The 18,995-nt window shown below is 48.9% G+C and overlaps 1 protein-coding gene across 1 annotated transcript; it reads left to right on the top strand.

Annotated features, from left to right (window-relative positions):
* The first annotated feature begins 3,268 nt into the window (after positions 1-3,268).
* Positions 3,269-17,478, top strand: CHMP3 (charged multivesicular body protein 3). Its single transcript, XM_054293264.1, has 6 exons — positions 3,269-3,357; positions 8,121-8,181; positions 11,597-11,776; positions 14,173-14,294; positions 15,917-16,031; positions 16,969-17,478. The coding sequence occupies exons 1-6, from the start codon at positions 3,313-3,315 to the stop codon at positions 17,103-17,105; spliced, it is 660 nt and encodes a 219-aa protein (XP_054149239.1). The 5' UTR covers positions 3,269-3,312; the 3' UTR covers positions 17,106-17,478.
* The last annotated feature ends 1,517 nt before the right edge of the window (positions 17,479-18,995 follow it).

Genomic DNA, 18,995 nt, shown 5'->3' with positions numbered 1-18,995 from the left:
AAATCTTGCCTTTGTGATAGGAAAGGAGGATAATGACATAAAGATGATGATAATAGGAAATTCAAACACAGCTCCCCATTGCAGTTACAATCCATCTCCCAGTGTCTTTATAGAGCTGCTGGCATTGTTTCGTCTGTCCAGGGTACCTGGCCATGCTCTTTTTTATTAACAAATTCTGTCACCAGGTGTGTTCCCAAGAGGATATTCATGTAATTAGCAGAAGAGCTGTTTTTAATTTACTGAGTCCTTTTTTCTCTCTCATTTCCTTTTTCCCAGGGCAGTACTGAAGCAGAGAGGTACAAGGGGCACAATATCAGCAACTCTCCTGTGGTCCAGAAAGTCATTTTTATTCCAGTTGAGACCTGCCAGTACATGTCCTGTCTGTGTCATTACAGCCTCAGCAGAGCAGCAGAGAGGCATAATGAGGGCAAAGATCATTTCTGCTTCCAATTTGTGCAGCAGCACGGCGTATGTGCTTGTCATGAGTAGCTGAAATCCACGTTGTTTCAGGACTGTTTTGAAATCTGCACTGAACTGAGGCCTTGCCAAGGGAAAGGAGAAGTTTTGTGAGTATAAATAAGGCTGCAGCTGAGGTGCTGACACACACAAGTGAGGTGCTGTATCACAGCCCGCTGCAGCCTTTCTCTGGCACCTCGGCACTTTGCCAAAAGCTGTGAGTGCTGAGCTGGAGCACGGCTGTGTCCTTGGAGCACTGAGTGTTCGTGGAGTGCACTCTGCTGATGAAGGCTGACCTCCTCACCCTCACACCCAGCCCCAGCAGCTCTGCTCCTGTGCACTGGCTCAGCCTTGTTTGCAAACCTTTGTGCACACCTGTTCCAGCTGAAGACTTGTTCTAATGGCCTCAGTTGCTCCACTCATCCTGTTCTTTTGATGGATGACCCCAACTGCTGGTTAATTAGCAGGAGAGCCGCTGAGGGCACATCCACAGGAGCAGGTAATTATGACCAGCAGGTAGCTGTGGAGGGAGGTTTAGTCCCCTCGTGTCTGGGTTACATAAATTGTTGTGATGCAGTTCCCGGCAACGCATCTGTTACAGAATCTTGAGCAGCTGGTGTAGTGTATGGAGAGTCCCAGCAGGACAGCAGAAGCAGTTGGATGTGTTTATTTTATGAAAAGCTCGTGTCAGTAGCAGCAGAAGCATCCAAGTAACGTTGTTTTCTACAATGCAGGATCTCAGACAGCCCTTCCCTGACGTGTTGACAGTTGAACATCCGGAGCAGGGAGCAAAGGGGCAAAGACTGTGCCTGTATCAAGGTCAGCGCTTTCGCTGCTCACATGTTTTGCCTCGCAGGGCTGGGTTGTGCTGGTGCTTGTGAAGTGTCTTAACTGAGATGCTAAACATTCCTAAAGCATTGTTTTATTCTCTGATGTCTCGTGCCTGGAAGCTGGAGACCAATTGTAAACAGCAAATGTCAAAGCACTGAGGTGAGGGTGTTCACTTGTTTGTTAGGTTTAATAAAGGCAATGGATGTTTGGTGCTGCTGTTACAAAGGATGGATTTAAATAATCTCTGAAGCTCTTTGTCACTCTTGATTTCATCAATTATTATTAGCACTGGCTTTCCTACTGCTGATGCTCAGTCCAAAATGAGAGCTCTCTTTTCCAAAGCTTGTTTAGGTATTTTTTCTGCATTAGATTCTGGAGGGAAAGATGACCAAGGTGAAACTGTACATTTTTGTAACTCATTAAAAAGTCTGTCTCCAGTAATTAAATAATGAGGGTAAGTATAATCCTAAGGTATTAAAGAGTTAGGTTAAGTTAATAACACCTTTTTCTTTCTAAGCTTTTGCACTCTGTGCATCACTGATTTATTTCTAATGCTCTCAGTCTCAGATTGTGCACCGGGGTGTGAAGAGATGGACTGACTCTCTGGAGCTCCAGCAGAGCAGCTCCAAGCTGTCCCTTCATTTCGGCCAGGTGACCCTGCGGAGAGGAGGGTGAGGATGAGCCAGCCTGGCCTGCGGCATTTCTCCCTAAGAGCCCCGGGGCAGGGTGGCCATCGGCCGGAATGAGCCCTGCCCTGGCGTGTCCTGGGGAAAGGCCGGGGCGGGAGTCAGCCCTTGCACCGAGACATTATGGAGATGGCGGAGTTCCAGCGAAGGGAGCGGAGCTGGGGAAGGCTCTGCAGCACGGAGGTGATGAGCACTGAGGGGGCTCAGCCTGGGGAGGCTCAGGGGCACCGTATTGCTCTGTACAGCTCCTGACAGGAGGGGCAGGGTGATCCCCGCCATTATTGCTCTGTACAGCTCCTGACAGGAGGGGCAGGGTGATCCCCACCCTTATTGCTCTGTACAGCTCCTGACAGGAGGGGCAGGGTGATCCCCACCATTATTGCTCTCTAGAGCTCCTGACAGGAGGGGCAGGGTGATCCCCACCCTTATTGCTCTGTACAGCTCCTGACAGGAGGGGCAGGGTGATCCCCACCCTTATTGCTCTCTACAGCTCCTGACAGGAGGGGCAGGGTGATCCCCACCATTATTGCTCTCTAGAGCTCCTGTCAGGAGGGGCAGCCTGATCCCCACCCTCATTGCTCTCTAGAACTCTCTGACAGGAGGGGCAGCCTGATCCCCACCATTATTGCTCTCTACAGCTCCCTGACAGGAGGGGCAGGGTGATGCCCACCATTATTGCTCTCTACAGCTCCCTCACAGGAGGGCAGGGTGATCCCTGCCCTATTGCTCTCTACAGCTCCCTCACAGGAGGGGCACGGTGATCCCCACCCTTATTGCTCTCTAGAGCTCCCTCACAGGAGGGGCAGCCGGGTGGGGATCAGGCTCTTGTCCCAGGAAACCAGCGACAGGACGAGAGGGCTCAGCCTAAAGTTGGACCAGTGGAGTTCAGGTTGCGCATTAGGAGGAATTTCTTCACATTGGAATGGGCTGCCCAAGGCAGTGGTGTAGTCGCTGTCTCTGGAGGTGTTTAAGGAAAGACGGGATGTGGCACCCAGTGCCATAGCGGTGTTCGGTCGTGGTTGGAATCGATAATTTCAGAAATCTTTCCCAACCCGACAGACCTCGAATGAGTTACAAACGCGCTCAGTGTGCACGCCCCTGCGCTCCCTCAGCGCCCGCCCCTCAGCGCCTTCCCGCCCCTCCGCGGGGGCGGGGCCGGGGCCGTGCGCAGCGCCGTGCGCAGCGCCACGTGACTGGGGGGAAGCCGCGAGGGGCGGGGCGAGGCAGTTCAGGCCCCGCCCCCGCGCGGAGTGGGCGGGCCGTGCGTTGGCGCAGGCGCAGTGCGCGCTCCGGCCGGCCCGGCTGCGGGGAGCCGGAAGCGCCGGGCGGGGCGGCCGCCATGGGGCTCTTCGGGAAGACCCCCGAGAAGCCGCCCAAGGAGCTGGTGAGGGGCCGGAGCCGCCGCGCGGGCCGGGGGCTGCTGAGGGGCCGGCAGTTTGAGGGGGAGTGGCGGCAGGGCCGGGTGGCGTTGCTGTGGCGTCGGGCGGGGACTGCGGAGGGGCCGGGCTCGGCCTGGCCCTGGCGGACGCTGCACCCGGGCCGGGACCGGGCCCTGAGACCTCAGAGAACCCCCCGGTGTCTGGAGGGGCCTGCAGGGAACCGGGAGGGGCTCTTTGTGAGGAAGTGGAGTGGCGGGGCAAGGGGGAAGGGGTACAAGTTGATAGAGGAGAAATTTAGGTTAGGTCCTAAGAGGAAATTCCTCCCTGCGAGCATGGTGAGACTCTGGAACGGGTTACCCATGGAAGCTGTGGCTGCCCCATCCCTGGAAATGTTCAAAGCCAAGCTGGATAAGGCCTGGAGCAAGCTGGGATAGTGGAAGGTGTCCCTGCCGTAGCAGGGGTGGTTGGAGCTATATGGTCTGTAAGGCTCCTTCCAACCCCCTGATATTCTATGACTCTATGATTTTAGCTCCTCTTGCAGACACAGCTTTAAAATTAGGAAACAGTAGCTGAAATGTTGGGACTTGTAGGGGGAAGATGAGTCTGCAGACAAACTGTTTCTACAAACAGTTTTCTGCTGTCACAGTGGAATGAAATAATCAAGTCACTGGTGGATTTCACTGTTGCCTTTCATAAGTAGCTATGAATGTGTTAGAAAACCTGCTGTTTGCTGAGAGGAACATCAAATACATTAGAAAAGCAGCAGGGAGAAGAATGACAGGCACACAAGTTGAAGTTTAGACAAGCTGCAGTGTCACAGATGTTCCCTGGTGCTTTGTAGCAGCCGAGTCCCAGGGGAGCAGGCTATGGCTGTTGCTCTCTCTCTCACATCTGGAGAGAATCTGGTGAGAGAGTCAGATGAGGAATGTGCCTTTGGGAGTGTCCTTCCCCTCCTCCCCTGCCTTTGGCACAGCTCTGTGGGCTGGGTCAGTGCTGGGCTCCTGAGGGTGGCACAAGAGACACAGGGTGAGCTGTGGAACCCCCACGTGTGCTCGTGCTGCTCTCAGGGGTTCTCACCTCCTGCCTGAGGGCTGCTCTTGCTCTTTTGCCTTCCCTCACTGGTGAGCTTGCCATGTTCTCCAGTAGCACAGGGCCTGTGGGGCACCTTGGAGCTCTTGGAGGATGGTGCCAGCCCCCTTGAACCTTCTTTTGGTGCACAGCAACAGCACAAGGAGCAGTGGCCATAAAATAAACCACAATAACTTCCACCTTTACATGAGAAAACTTCCACCTTCTTTCTGCTGAGGGTGGAACAGCTGTGGGGTCTCCCTCTCTGGAGCCATTCCAAACCCACCTGCCCACGTTCCTGTGTCACCTGCTCTGGGTGGCCCTGCCTTGGCAGGGGGTTTGATCTCCAGAGCTCCCTTCCCAAGCCAGTGATTCTGAGATTCTCTGCAGAAAACCCTGCAAAGGCAGCATGGGACCGGTGGAGGGAAGGGTGACAAGAGTCCTCTTGCTGTCATGAGCCCTCCCTGGGGGTGCAGGCTGGCATGGTGACTTCACAGGCCTAACACTGATATTGAGACACCCAGGATTGGTTAAAAATTCCTTTCCTCCTGTACCTAAGTGCAGCTTTGGAAGGAATAAGCAGTAGCTGTTTGTGCATCCTGCTGGAGTCTGCCAGCAGCTGTTCCCAGGATGCAGTCCCTGAGCAGGGCTGGGGGAGCCATCCAAGCACTGCAGGAGGATGGGGAGGAGCTGAGATTTTGGTGATGGCAATGATTTGCCCTCAGTTCTTTTGTCTGCCCACTATGTGGGTGTGAGATTATTTATGATCAATACAAGGCAAATATCTTCAGCCCTTGTGAAGAGCTGGTGATGTATTCCAGCCTGTGTAAAGCTGAGGATTTGTTGTACTTTTAATGCCATGTCTGGATTGTTTGAAGTTAAAAAGTGGATTTTCCTCCAGTGTGGTGTGAGTTGGCTCTTTTCAGCTGGAGTGCTTTGCTGGCTGATTCTGGAATGGTGCAGTGCTGTGAGGGTGATGTTTTTGTTTAGATCAGGAGTGGAGCAGAGTTGTTTCATCAGCCTGGAGCTGTGCTCAGGGTAGTTATCTGCTCTGCTGGACCTCATCCTCCTGTTCCAGCATTGCTGCCTGTGCCATGGTCTGGGCATGTCCCTGTGTCCCTGCATCCATGTCCCTGTGTCCTGTGTGAGGTGGGCAGTGTGGCTCCCTTACAGCTCAGCACATTGCTGGCTCATGTAGCCTGGAGCAGAGTCAGTGGGGTTTCGTCCTCCTCTTACACAGAGCAGGAGAAGGGAAGGCACAAACACCCAGCTGTGCCTTTGGGCAGTCAGGTCAGACCCCTGGCAGTGCTGGGGATGAGTTTCCTGAGTTTCCTGAGTGAGTTTCCTGCTGTCAGAGTGAGCAGGTTTTGCTGACAGCACACAGCCAGTCTGATTTAAGGGTGTGTTTGTGCTGGGCTGGGCACCCCAGAGACAGAAGCTGCAAATCCTGCTGTGGTTCACTTGGCAGTTGCTGATTGTGCTGGTACATGGAGGTTTGCTGTGTGTTGGTTTGTTGTAGAATACAAGTTGTGGAGCAAATCTCTGGCAGGGGTGACATTTGAGGCAGGACAGAGCTCTGTCATGTTTCTCTCAGTCTCTTCCCCCTGCTTTTTCCCTCTCCTGTAGTCCACACTCTAAAAGGGACCTTTTCAGCTTTCTGTCAGGGTGAGGAGTGACTCTCCAGGACATTGTCTCCCCTGCTCTGCAGAACAAGAGGGGAGGCTGCACTCAGTTCTGGGTTTGGGTTTTTTTACCTGTAAACCCAGGGTTTAACTAAAAGTACAGGAGCTTTGTGAATCCTGTTAGAAACTTCTGCACCTCTGTAGGGCTTTGGGTTGTATGTGGGGGTTTTTAAGCTGATTTTGTACTTGGGCACCTCAAATGATGGCTTTTGTCTGCAGTCAAAACACAGTCCTGTCCACCATGACCAAGAGAAAGCCTTTTGAGACTGGTGAAAGTCGAGATCTGCTGCTCTGCTGGGCTTGTGCACCAAAGAGAACTTGCTTTACAAGTTTTCATTGCTCAAGTCCTCCTCACTCTGCTTCCCTGGATGGTCAGGGCAAGTGGAGCTCCCTGGGTGAGCCACAGGATCTGGAACAGAGAGATCTTGGCAGGTGCCAGGAGGGAGCTGCCAGAGGAGTGGCTGTGTTTGAACAGCACCAGAGGCAGGGGAAGGGAAGCTGGAGGGCAGAGAGACCTGAGCAAGGGGGAGGAACCAGCAGGAACCTCAAAATGTTGAGCAATGCAAGACTGGGAGGGATGTGCAGCCTGGGGCTGGCTGGGCACCAGCTCTGCAGGAAGGGATCTGCTTTCCCATGGATAATAAATGAGTTCTGAGCTCCCCTGCACCTCTGCAGCAATGAGGGCAAACAGGGTGTGTTGGGAAGCTGTGGGCACAGTGCTGAGTGCTCAGTCACTGTGCTGCTCTGCAAAGAGGCCGCACCTGCACAAGTGTCCCAGTGTGGGCACCCAGCTCAGGAGGGATTTCTGCAAGCTGGGGAAGGGTGGCAGAGGCTGGGGAAGGGTGGCAGAGGCTGCAGAAGTGCCCCAGTGTGGGCACCCAGCTCAGGAGGGATCTCTGCAAGCTGGGGAAGGGTGGCAGAGGCTGGGGAAGGGTGGCAGAGGCTGCAGCAGTGTCCCAGTGTGGGCACCCAGCTCAGGAGGGATCTCTGCAAGCTGGGGAAGGGTGGCAGAGGCTGGGGAAGGGTGGCAGAGGCTGCTGAAGTGTCCCAGTGTGGGCACCCAGCTCAGGAGGGATCTCTGCAAGCTGGGGAAGGGTGGCAGAGGCCATCAGGATGGAGGAGGCTGGAGCCTGTGGTGCAGGAGGAGTGGCTGTGGGAACTGGGCTCATTTTGGCTTGGAGAAGGTGAAGGAGGAAAGATTTAAAGCCTCTCACTGCCTCTGCTGGGGCTGTGGTCAAGGCACAGACAGGTGCCTCTGGGGTGGGGGGCTACAGCCACAGCTGGCCAGAGGAGGGTTTTGAATGGAACGTGAAAGGCCAGGTTGGATGGAGCTCTAAGCAATCTGCTTCAGTGGAAGGTGGCCCTGCCAACAGCAGGGCACTGGAAATATTTGGTCTTTAAGGTCCCTTCCAAGCTAAACCATTCCAGGATTCTCAGAGGAAAAGTCTTCACCACCCAGGAGTAATTTCAGTGCATCTGCTCAGAGTGGCTGTGAAGTCTCTGCCCTCAGACCGTGTCAAAACTCCATGGATGAGACCTGAACAACCTGGCTGAGCTCTGAACTTGGTCCTGCTTTGGGCAGGGGCTGGCTTGGAGACCTGCTGGAGATGTGACTGCAATGGGCAGTGGCGCTCTTGGGGCTGTCATGTGTGCCAAAGCCTGTCCCTTGTGCTGAAACCCCCTGGGGCAATTCCCTGGGTGGGGAGTGAGCCAGGCTGTGAGCATCTGACTCCCAAATCACATCCTGCACTCATTGGAGAGTTTTGGTTGGAAGGGATCTATAAAGGTCCTCCTTAACAAGTTGTCTGAACATGAAGAGCAGTGCAGTAATTGATGGTATCTCTGCAATGTTTGGGGTTTTATCATTTGAATAATGAAATATTTTAGCATTACTCATGACTTGCAGCTTATGCATTTTGAAGTGCTGCTTTTGATACTGAATGTTTAAGTTACATGAAAGTATAAAAGCATAGTTTTGAAGTTGGAATTTCAAGTAACTCTCACTTTCTCTTTTTAAGGTCAATGAATGGTCCTTGAAGATAAGGAAAGAAATGAGAGTGATTGATAGACAGATCAGAGGTTTGTACTTGTGTCTCATGTTTTGTTTTTACTCTCCTTGTGTGTCTTCAAGGTTTTTTTTTTTACTTTAATTGAGGCAGGCTGTGAAATTTAATAACTTGGGGTAGCCTGTCACATCTGGAGTAAAGGAAGACAAATGTGATCCTGGGCCAGACTCAGTCTGTGTTACAAAATGATGTTGCTGTGAAGTTATCCTAGGAACATTTTCAAAAGAACATGAATATTTCATGCTCCCAGTAAGACATAATGCTCTTAAATCCCTTTGGATAACATGTATTAGACTTATTGTCCAGAATTTCACCCACATTGATTTAATGAGTAGTATCATGTGGTATATAATTCCACATATAGACAGTTCCAGTGGCATGTACTGGTGTGAAAATGCACATGTGAAAGTGCACATGCCAAGCAAAAGTAGCTTGCTGTCAGCTTGGAAAAATTACAAACAGAAGAAAAGAAAGAAAAAAAAAGTATTTTCTATGTGTGCGTGTTTTGGCATTAAATAATGAGCATTGCACTGCTGATTGTGTCTTGAAAGGCAGAGGAGTTGCTCAATATTGCACTGCTGTTAGTTCAGAATTTGTTGTACCTGCCTTCCCTGAGCCTGAAAATAGGTTTGGGCCTGGGTTTTGTTTTCCCCTTCTTTGTCTTCTACCCTGTCCCTGGCATTTGTCCATGGGAGGTGCTGGTGAAGGATATTTTGTGCCAACATCTGGTTCCTGTTTGCAGTGGCACCTTGAGGAGCACCTCCTGCATTCCCCATCCTTCCCCAGCCCCCCATGCAGTGACCTGGCAGGGTTTGTGTCTTGGAGGCCTGCAGGAGTTGGTTGGAGCAGGTTGCTTGTGCAGCACAAAGTCTGTCCTTGGCTCCAGCATGAGGAGCAGAGTTTGTGTCTTTCCCAGGAAAACTGATCTACAGGGATGTGGATTCTTTTACTTTCCCCAGGGCACTTTGTGTGGCTCCTCAGGCACAGAGGAGCTGCTACTCTGATCCTACTAGCAAAATATGTTTTAGAGGCTGCATCTTTCACAGAGGCAAAATACCCACGTGTTCACTACTGATGTTTCTGGAAATTTTGGGTTTCTCTAAACTTTTTACACGCCATAATGCTTTTAATGGCCTGCACAGATACTAGGTTACATGGTTGTGTGATATTTTGATGTGGATGCAAATCTAATTATTTTAGCAGCTCTAAACCTGTGTGTGTTTCAGAGTCCTGCATTCACTGAAATACAGCTCAGCACTAACCACCAACCATGTGCTGCACTGATAATTGCCTTTAAAATAAAGTACAGAATATCTTTGTGCCAGGATTTCACATTTCACCAAGGGTCACCTATGGATTGGTTCTGCTGGACACTTCCCAGGCTGGCAGGCTGCTCCTGAAGGATGGCAGCCAAGTGCCACCAAAGGATTCCTCAGAAGTTACTCACTGCAGTTGGATTCTGCCATGCTCTCCTGTTTCACGTGAGCCTGACTCAGGAAATCCCTGCCATCTTTAAGGAAGGATGCTAAGCTGGAACCTGTCTTAGTTTCCCTGGGGAAGGCTGTGCTGGATGTGTTTGAACAAGGCAGCGCTGGATGCACCTGGCATGAGCTGAGTGGGCTTGGATCACTTGAGCACTTGGCTTGAGAGTCAGCAGAGTTACTGAAATAGCAACACACTCTCTGAAACCATCTGTTGTGGGACTCTGGCTGCTGTAGTGATTTCTCTTTGGGGTAGGTTGGTTTTCAGGGCTTGGAAGGTTTGGAAAGATGAAATGTATCCTTGTTCCTTCAGAATTGAAATTTTTGAGTAGATAGAGTTGCAGTAGCACAGTAACTTTGTGTTTTGCTGAGCTGTGAGTCCCTCTCACAGGTGCTTGGGCTGCTTTGTGCCCCTTGTGCTGGATGGTGCTGCAGAGGCACTGGGGAGGTGCCTTTGGCTCCCTTGAGGAGTGTGGCTGGCACTGCCCTTCAGAGATGGAGTTGGCATTCCTGCATCCTTGTGCCACTGATCCCATACCCAGCACCTGCTGCCAGTGGGAGCATTCCCTTGGGGCAGGCTGCCCTGCACAATACTTGGGGTTGTTTTCAGCCTGACAGAGTTGTTGTAATTCTTGTTGTGTGTTGTAATTCCTCAGTGCTGCTGGGTTCTTCTGGTGCTTTCTGTTCCCTGCTGGAGCACTTCAGTTCTTTCTTACCTGGGACTCAGCTCAGTCCCAAATCTGACACACAAATGTCTTCAGATTTGTGGTGTTTCTGGAAATAATAGTGGGAAAGCAGCAAAGGTTTGTTTTTCTGATTATAATCCTACAGCTTTCTGCCAGTCCTTTAAGGTAAAAAACCTCAGTGAATGACACTGAGAGAATTACTGGTCTTGAGTGTAGGGTGCACTAGCTCCCACCTGAGCAGCTGTGTTGAGGTCTCCAAGTTAGCCTGAGCCAGAAAGTGTGTGTTGGTGCCTTTGTTTTTATAAAAGGGCATCTTCTGATTCTTCCAATGTATAACTTTGTCTGGCATAAATCAAGAAGACTCAAAGCTAAATCTGAACAGAGGCTTTCTTTGAAAAAATTGTTCTCATGGTCATTTCAATCAACTCGTTGCAGGAAGGTGAGGAACCCTTACTATCTGAAGTCTTTATTTACTTTAGGATAATTTTTCTTATGGACTCTGAGATCCACATTTCATCAGTGACTAATTTATTGCCGAGTCTGGAAAAGAAAGGAGATTGATATTGTCCTGCTTACTATTGCACTTTTTACTCTGGGCTTTTTGGATTACCTGGCTCCTGCTGTTCACAGCCAGTGTTACCTGGCAGGGCAGAACTGTCAGCAGTCACATCAGATTTGCTGGAGAAACCACTGGTATTTAAGAATTTTAATAGTTCAAATCCAGCCATGCTGGATTTGCTCTTTGCTCATGCTTAGTTCAGTATTCCCATTTAACACACGCTTAAAAAAAAGCTGTTGAACAAAGCTGGATGCCAGGAGAGTTTGAACAGGGTGTTTCAAGTTGGATGTATATTTTGTGTATATTTATTTGCATCAGGCCAGTTTAACAGTCAGGAAGTTATTTTGAAGTTGTGAGTCAAGTCATCCTCTCAGAATGCTGTGTTCTTACAGGACCTTTTTTGCTTTGTAAGCCCTTAGTCAGCTCAGCATCATGGACTGATATCCTCAGACAGTCCTTTAGAGCTCTCTTGACTGCAAAGGAAATTACAGAGCTGGGTGTTCAGTAATGAGAATTTTCCTATTAAGATTTAGCTGAATTAATCAGCTGACATGTAAATCAGCCCAGAACAAGGTAACAGAGGGAATCTGAAATCAAGCAGAAACAATTCTTTCCATTGGAAACACACCTCAACAAATGGCTGATTTCTCTTCTACATCCTTAGGAGTTGGTCACTGTTTGCTGTGTTTCTCTGTGCTCCAGATATCCAGAGGGAAGAGGAGAAGGTGAAGAGGTCAATAAAGGATGCTGCCAAAAAGAACCAGAGGGATGTGTGTGTGATCCTGGCCAAGGAGCTGGTGCGCTCTCGGAGGGCTGTAAGCAAACTCTATGCATCCAAAGCTCACATGAACTCAGTTCTCATGGGCATGAAGAACCAGCTTGGTAAGAGCAAATTCTGGGCCCAAGCACTGCTCTGGCAGTAGAAGTGAGGTCTGAGGTTTCCTTGTCCAGAACCAAAATCAAATGCAGGCAGAGCTTGAATGTGGGAGCAGCTGTGCTCCTGTGGAGAGCAGCTGGTTCCAGTGGGCTTCAGGAGCCTGGGAAGATCCTCCCAGAGCTGTGAGGCTGCTGAAGTTCTGCCCCCTAACCCCAGCAGGCACATGCAGCCACACTGTCAGAGCAGAGCCTTTGCCACCACCCCATAAACACACACAGCTTTCACTCACTGTCACAGCTCCACCTGCTCTTCCTCTTCAGGTGCACTTGTAGAACACACACACAACACACACAACAGATCAGTTGTTCCAGGAGCTGCTCTCAAATGCTCTGTCCAAGCTGGCCAGACACCTGCTACCTGCCCCAGATCTCCTTCTCTGCCTGAACTGCTGGTACCTGCAGGCCCCTGAGGTTTGTGTGTTCCCTGATCCACTTCAATCCTTCCCCAGACTACCTTTGGTCATTCCCCTAAGATGCAGGTATGTTCCTGTAATCCCATTAAAAGATCCATTGCAAGTTTTCCCTGTGTCCAAACATGCTCTTTTCCCCTACATCCCTGGAAGGAATCCTGCATCCCTGTAGGCAGGATTGAGTCTGCAGGATGCTCTGAGGCTGCTTCTCCAGTGCCCTGCCTGCATGGGTGTCCCACCCTGGGCTCTGAAGAAGTCAGGGAGCTCCCAGTTTTGGTTTCCTGGGGTTCCTGCCCTCATTGTCCCCTGCATCCTTGCTGGTTCCCTGTTTGCTGGGATGAGCTGCTCAGCAGATGATGTGACAGCTCTCCTCAGAGCCTGAGGGTTCCAGTGGTGTGAGAATCACATGCTCTGGAACTGAGCTCCCAGCAGTTGGGAGCACATTCTTAGTGTGCATTTCTAACAGTTGGAATGCATTCCTGATACCCCTGTGTCCTGGTGGAGCCTGTGTCCCTGATTTTGACAGGACCTGTCACAAGAGTAGAATTCTCTTCATCGCGTAGATGTTGCTTCCCTAGCAAGAGTCTGGGGGCATTTACCAGCACCTGCATGGGGATGGGGGAGCAGTGCTTGATTTCTTAGTGTGGATGAACCCTTTTGCCCCTTGACTTAACACCCATGTTCTGTAAACCCTCCCTGGTCCTTTGAGTTCCTCCAGAATCAGCAGATTTCCCTTGTTCCTTATCCACATCAGAAATCTGTTAAAATATACTTCCTGCAGAGTTTTCCAGAGCTGGAAGCAGTCCAGCCTGTAACAAGCAGAGCAGAAAGCTGTAAAGACAGGAGAAGACTTGGTGGAGATGAACAAGCTACTGAAATGTCAAAGCATTTCCTCCACCCCAGCATCATCCCAGTAGATTTTAATGTTGGATGAGTGATAAAACAGGAAGTCACACTGTAAGGGTAATTTTATGATGGTTCAAATGTGGCTCCCCGTGCACCTCACTCAGAAAAGGAAGGTTGGACCATCCTTGCACCTGAAGGTGTCCCTTAAAAGGAAAAACTCAAAACTGCCTCTTCCTTATTACCACTGCCAGCATCTTCATCTTCCTGGGAATGTTCTGATACACTTAGGTAGGAAATATGCAGGAATGCAGAATTCAGTCTGGGGTTTGTTTGAGAAATGACCACTCAAGGCAAGGTATCTGTTAGTTTGTTACAAATGTAGGGCTCTTAAATTACTAAAATGAAAAATAATGTGTGCTGTACCTTCATTTTGCTTCATTAAGGAGTGGCCATTTTATATCCAAACAGGTAAGTTATCCATGTCCAGGAAGCTGCAAAGCTAGATGGCAGAATTCAAAAAACTTCCAAGCACCCTTAATTACTGCTTTTTGATCTTGGTATATCAATACATGTGAGGAGAGCTTCTAAGTTTGAATAGCCTTTGGAAAGAGTATTGTTAAATTTAAACAAGCTTATTTGTGGCTTGTCTGCTTCAGTATTAATGTTGTAGCTTGCTCTTTGCTGTGGAACTTTGCAGCAGAGCTTCTGCCAGGGCTGGTTCCTGGTGTCAGGCAGGAGATCTGGTTCAGCAGCCACTGCAGCTCTGCTGCTGAGGGGCTGGGCAGGAGCAGCTTTTTCCTCTCTTTGGTGACCTGGGTGCAGCTGGGGTGAAATCTCTCTGCAGGCCACCTGGGCTCCTCATTGTACAGAGCATTTATAGCTTTCTATAAATGTCACTTTTCCAGTGTGGGTAGAAGTTGGGCTTTTCCAGGAATTTAATCAAGAGTGAAGAAGTGCAATGCCTGTTTATTTTTAAAATTGAATTGCCTAAATGTAAACAAATATCCATGTAGGGATGATACAATTTCTCTGCTTTCAGCAGTGCATGAATTGTTCTTCAAACTGTTTTGTGTCTTTCCTTCACAGCTGTCCTCAGAGTAGCAGGTTCACTGCAGAAGAGCACAGAAGTCATGAAAGCTATGCAAAATCTAGTAAAAATCCCAGAAATCCAAGCAACAATGAGGGATTTGTCCAAAGAGATGATGAAGGTAAGGTCTGGCACATAAATCAGACTTGGGTGAACACAATGTGCCTGTCCCTGTGCTGTGCAGTCACTTGGGTGTCCCCTTTGTCACAGGGAGCTCAGCACACTCTGACCCATGGCCAGCCTGATACTGGTGGCACAAAGTATTAGATTTAAAGAGTTTAAAATCTAACTGCAAAAAGTTGTTAGACCAACATTCCTAATAACAATTTTAAGTCAAAATTGGCAACATATGGGGAATTTATTTGCCATAGACATGTTCAAAGAAAGAACAATTTTCAGGCATTTATATACACTATAACAGCCAAGATTTTTTTAATAGGCACTCCTAAAAATCTGCCCAATTTATTGCATCATGGTAGAGGTGTTTTGTTTCTTTTAATTACTAGCAGAACATCTCATCTGTCTGTGTTTAATGGATAACCTGAGTTTTATCCAGCTAACAGTTCTTTATTAAATTTGCTGTCCTGCTCAGACAATTACTATTGATTAAGTTTTCTGGGGAGTACAAGCCTTTGATTCCTTAACTTTCTCAAGGTACCATTCTTGTTCTATGACATCTAATTAATCTCTGGTTATATGATAACCACTAAACAATTATTTATTGAGTTTTGTTCTTCAACTATACATTCTCTAAGGGCTCTGGGTCCAAAGAGTTCCTTTCTGCAGGTGCAGTGAGGTAATTTCTCAGGGTTTCCTACTGACACTTTGCCAATACAGATCTAAACCAATACCAGCCAAAATAACACAAACATACCTTAACAAGTTAAGTTTATTACAAAATTTTTAAAGAATCACAAAACTCCTGGCTAATTCAGATATAACTCACTGTCAGTGGTTTAAACATCCAGCTCAGTGTCTCCATGTGATGGGAGTGCTCTGATTTGAAAGCATACATAATTCTCTGTTGTGACTCTTACATCTTCAACTACCAAAGTTGTTTTGCTTTTTCCCTTCTTACCACTCTAGACTGTTTAGTTCAAATAAGTTTATTTCTAAATAATTTTATCATTGTGCACCAGCATGGTTTGGCCATATCTAGGTTGCAGGGCCTGCAAGGGAATGATTTCAAATGCAGATACAAAAACCAAGCTGTGTCAAAGAGCAGTTTTACAGTGTGCTACACAATTCATGCTGCATGACTGAAACTTACACTTGTATTTCACATGCCTGGAGCAGGCTGGGCTCTTGGTTTAGATGTGCAACAGCAGTAAATAACCATGGAATCATGGAATTATTTGGGTTAGAAAGGATCTTAAAGGTCATGTAATTCCAGCCCCCCTGCCATGGAAGGGACATTGCCACTGGAGCAGGTTGCTCAGAGCCCCATCTAACCTGGCTGGGGAGCACTCCCAGGGATTGGGCATCCACAGCTCCTCTGGGGAACCTGTTCCAGCTCACAGGGAAGAATATCTTCCTCTTTTGGTTTAAATAACTTGATGTTTTCCAAGTGAGAACAGGTGCCTTTAATCCTCAGTTTTCTTCCTGCTTTTCCTCTGCAGTTGTAGAGAAGTGTGCTCATGTTACATGCCTGGATAGGCAGAACCCCATCTCCCAAGGAGAAATGAGTTTTCTTACTCTGCTGTTTCCAAGGGCATCACACACTGCCTTGTTTATTTCTGCTAGGCTGGGATTATAGAGGAAATGCTGGAGGACACCTTTGAAGGCCTGGAGGATCAGGAGGAGATGGAGGAGGAAGCTGAGGCAGAAATTGATAAAATCCTTTTTGAAATTACAGCTGGTGAGTTTGTGGGTGCTGAGAGCCAGGTCCCTGCTCTGATCAATAAGATGCAACAAGTGAAATCTTCATCTATTCTGTGCTCTCCCAGGGGCATCTCTTCCCTTGGTGATGGGCAGAGAGCTCTGACAAGCTCATTTCTCAGGGAATAGTGCCTGAGGAGGCCAGTGGGGCTCAGCAGGGCAGAACTAATATCCATCAGCTGCTCTCTGTGCAGTTATGTAATTGAGGCTCTCACAGATCTGTGTGTGGCTGTGCAGTGAATCCTCTCAACAAGGTGAGACTTACATGATTGGCTGGGTGTTGTTATTAATGAAACCAAGAAGTGATTGTTATTAATGAAACCAGAAACTGCTGCACTGCCTTGAGTCATAGGCTGTGTTGTGAGTCCTGGCAGTAACATGCTGTGTCTTGTTTGGGGGAAAAAACCCAAAACAAACACAAAAACCCTCTGAAAGCCAAAACCACAACTTCTGCCTTCTAGCTCATGAAGTAATAAGGATTTACTGGTTCAGTTATTTGACTTGGAGGATGCTTAGAATGCTCCTTTCACCTGGATTGCTTGTGATGTGGTGTGACCAAAACAAGCACGGGGCTGCATTCAGCTGCTCCACCCTGCTGGCACCTTGTGCTCGGTGCCTGGCACCTTGCCCTGTTCTTTCTCATGCTCATTTGCTTTCTCCATCCTGTTTGCCTGCTCCCGAGCAAGCAGCAGGGCCTGGGGGGAGCTGGGAGCCTCCTCCAGAGGGGAAGGGGCACAGAGGCTGAGCTGGCAGGGCAGTGCTGCAGGACAGCCACCACCCTGGGCTGGCCCTGTCCCTGTCCCTGCTCAGGGCTGTGACTCCGTGGGAAATGACTGCTTGGGTTGTGTTAGGTGTCCCCAAAAGCCACTAATCATGAAATGAAGACCTGACACTAATGAGCCTGTTTGCTGTTGCAGGGGCCTTGGGTAAAGCTCCCAGCAAAGTGACAGATGCTCTGCCAGAGCCTGAGCCCATGGGGGCAGCAGCTGCTGCCGTGGATGAGGAGGAGGACATCGAGGCCATGCAGTCCAGGTTGGCCACCCTGAGGAGCTAGGCCCAGCATGGATGTGTACAGCTGCCTTGATTTTATTCTGTCCTACCTTCCAAATGCAAAACTTTATGTATTCTCACTTATGTAATATATATATATTTTTTTTTTCTTCCTGAGGATTTTTTCCTCCAAGACACTACTGTAATATACTTCTTGCAGTTTTCTGTTCAGCCCATGTTTCCTGTGGTGACATGGCAAGGGTGGTGTAATGTTATGTATTTTTAGACATAAAGTCCTGAAATATATTCTCATCTTCAAGCAGCATTTCTCTCTAACAGGCACTCTGGTTTAATCTGCTACCAAAAACCTCCAGCACTGTCAGATCTGTGTTTTCCTGAATCAATACAAATTTTATTAAAGCTGCTTCTAACAGTCACTGCCATGGCAGCAGTTTAGTTTCCATCACTTTGGCCTTTCACAAACAATACCCCCATCTTAACCCCTCCCTTTCAGTTTTATTACACCTTTCTTTAGCACATTTAGGGCCTTCACTGCATGGTTAAAGAGAAGTTTTCAGTCTGTTCCAGCTCTGTATGGTCACAGGGGAGCCTGGCTTTGCCAAGGCCTGGCACAGTGAGGGCAGGGCAGGTGGCAGCAGTGGGAGGGGGCCCTGACTCACCAGGCTGTTGGCAAAGCTTCCCTTGGCAGTGCCAGGGCCTCTCTGCTGCTCCAAGGGCACATTCCAGGGTCACAGGAGAGCTGCATCTCCTCCCATGGATGTCATGGCTCACAAAAGGCTGTTTGGAAACCAAAAATCTCTGACCCAAACCTGTCACTGCCACAGCACCTCCCCAGCAAAGGCCAGAGCTCTTCATTTAAGGAAGCCAAGTCTGTAAATAATTGAACCCTAACAGCAAGGGTAGAAAAACACAGAAAGCACACAGAGAGCTGGATGGAGCCCAACACCTCCCAGTTCCAGCCATAAAAGCATGGGAAGGGCCAAGCACTGCTCACCTCTGTGCTGGGGGAGGCAGAGCACCCCCAGTGCTTCAGGGCTCTGCAATTCAAGTGCTCATCTCCACCCCAAGTGCAACAAAAACAGGCAAGAGGGACAGCTTGTTTCTTGTGGTCTTAATAAACCCAGAAAGGACAGATCAGAAACAAAGTGGGTGAGAGCTGCAACAAAACAAGACTGAACAACAGCACAGTGGTAAGAGCTCAAAATGCAGCTTCAACAATGAATCTTTTCAATCTATGAGCACACACACAGGGGGTGTGAGGTCAGTGTGACTCGGCTCCCTGGGAGGGATCTGCAGTCCAGCTGTGCCAAGGAAAGCAATGAACCTGCTCAATGTCATCTTCTTCAACTTGGTAGTTCGGGTAAGTGTTGTGTTTAAGCACACTGGACAAGTTCAAGCACAAAATGCCAATTCAAGGCACCTGAAGTGACCAGAACAAGTTATTTACTGTCAAGAGGTGGCAGCAAGTGAAGGTGGAGGAAAGCTCTCACTGAATACAGTGAAGGGCTGGTGTGTGGGCAAACCTTCTGTAAATCAACTAAACTCTTCCAACAGGCTCCTGCTCCCTGCACATCACTGCAGCCTGTCCCCTCCTGAGGGAGCAAGCAGAGGAAATTCCTCTGAATTAGAACCCTGCCACCCAAGCCAGACCCAACAGCTGCTGCTGAGCACAAGCAGCAGGTCAAGTACTACAAGGAGCATTTGCAGAGTTCAATTTGTTGCATAAGCTCAGAAAAGTGAACTTGGAGGCCACACTGCAACTTTTAGTGCTGGGAAGGAACTGAAAGGTTAATTCTGCCTCAGGGTATCTCATCAAATGAGAGATTCACTTTCCCATTCATAACTTCTCTTCCTCTTTGAAGTTTTATGATGTTTTCCGTGTTTCTCCAAACAGCCCTGAGTTCTGTGTGTACCATTTCAGACTGAAGCTGCA

This window comes from Melozone crissalis, unplaced genomic scaffold (genome assembly GCF_028551555.1).
Source record: "Melozone crissalis strain CALT ecotype California unplaced genomic scaffold, PUWL_Pcris_2 ptg000132l_1, whole genome shotgun sequence".
NCBI lineage: Eukaryota > Metazoa > Chordata > Aves > Passeriformes > Passerellidae > Melozone > Melozone crissalis.
The sequence above is the reverse complement of the archived record's forward strand: the minus strand, read 5'-3'. Positions and strand labels throughout refer to the sequence as shown.

Excerpts from the sequence above, each read along its gene's own strand:
- CHMP3 (XM_054293264.1), top strand. The coding sequence starts at position 3,313 with ATGGGGCTCTTCGGGAAGACCCCCGAGAAGCCGCCCAAGGAGCTG. Across the intron at positions 11,777-14,172 it reads GGGCATGAAGAACCAGCTTG|CTGTCCTCAGAGTAGCAGGT; the intron begins GTAAGAGCAAAT and ends TTTCCTTCACAG. Across the intron at positions 16,032-16,968 it reads CCTTTTTGAAATTACAGCTG|GGGCCTTGGGTAAAGCTCCC; the intron begins GTGAGTTTGTGG and ends TTGCTGTTGCAG.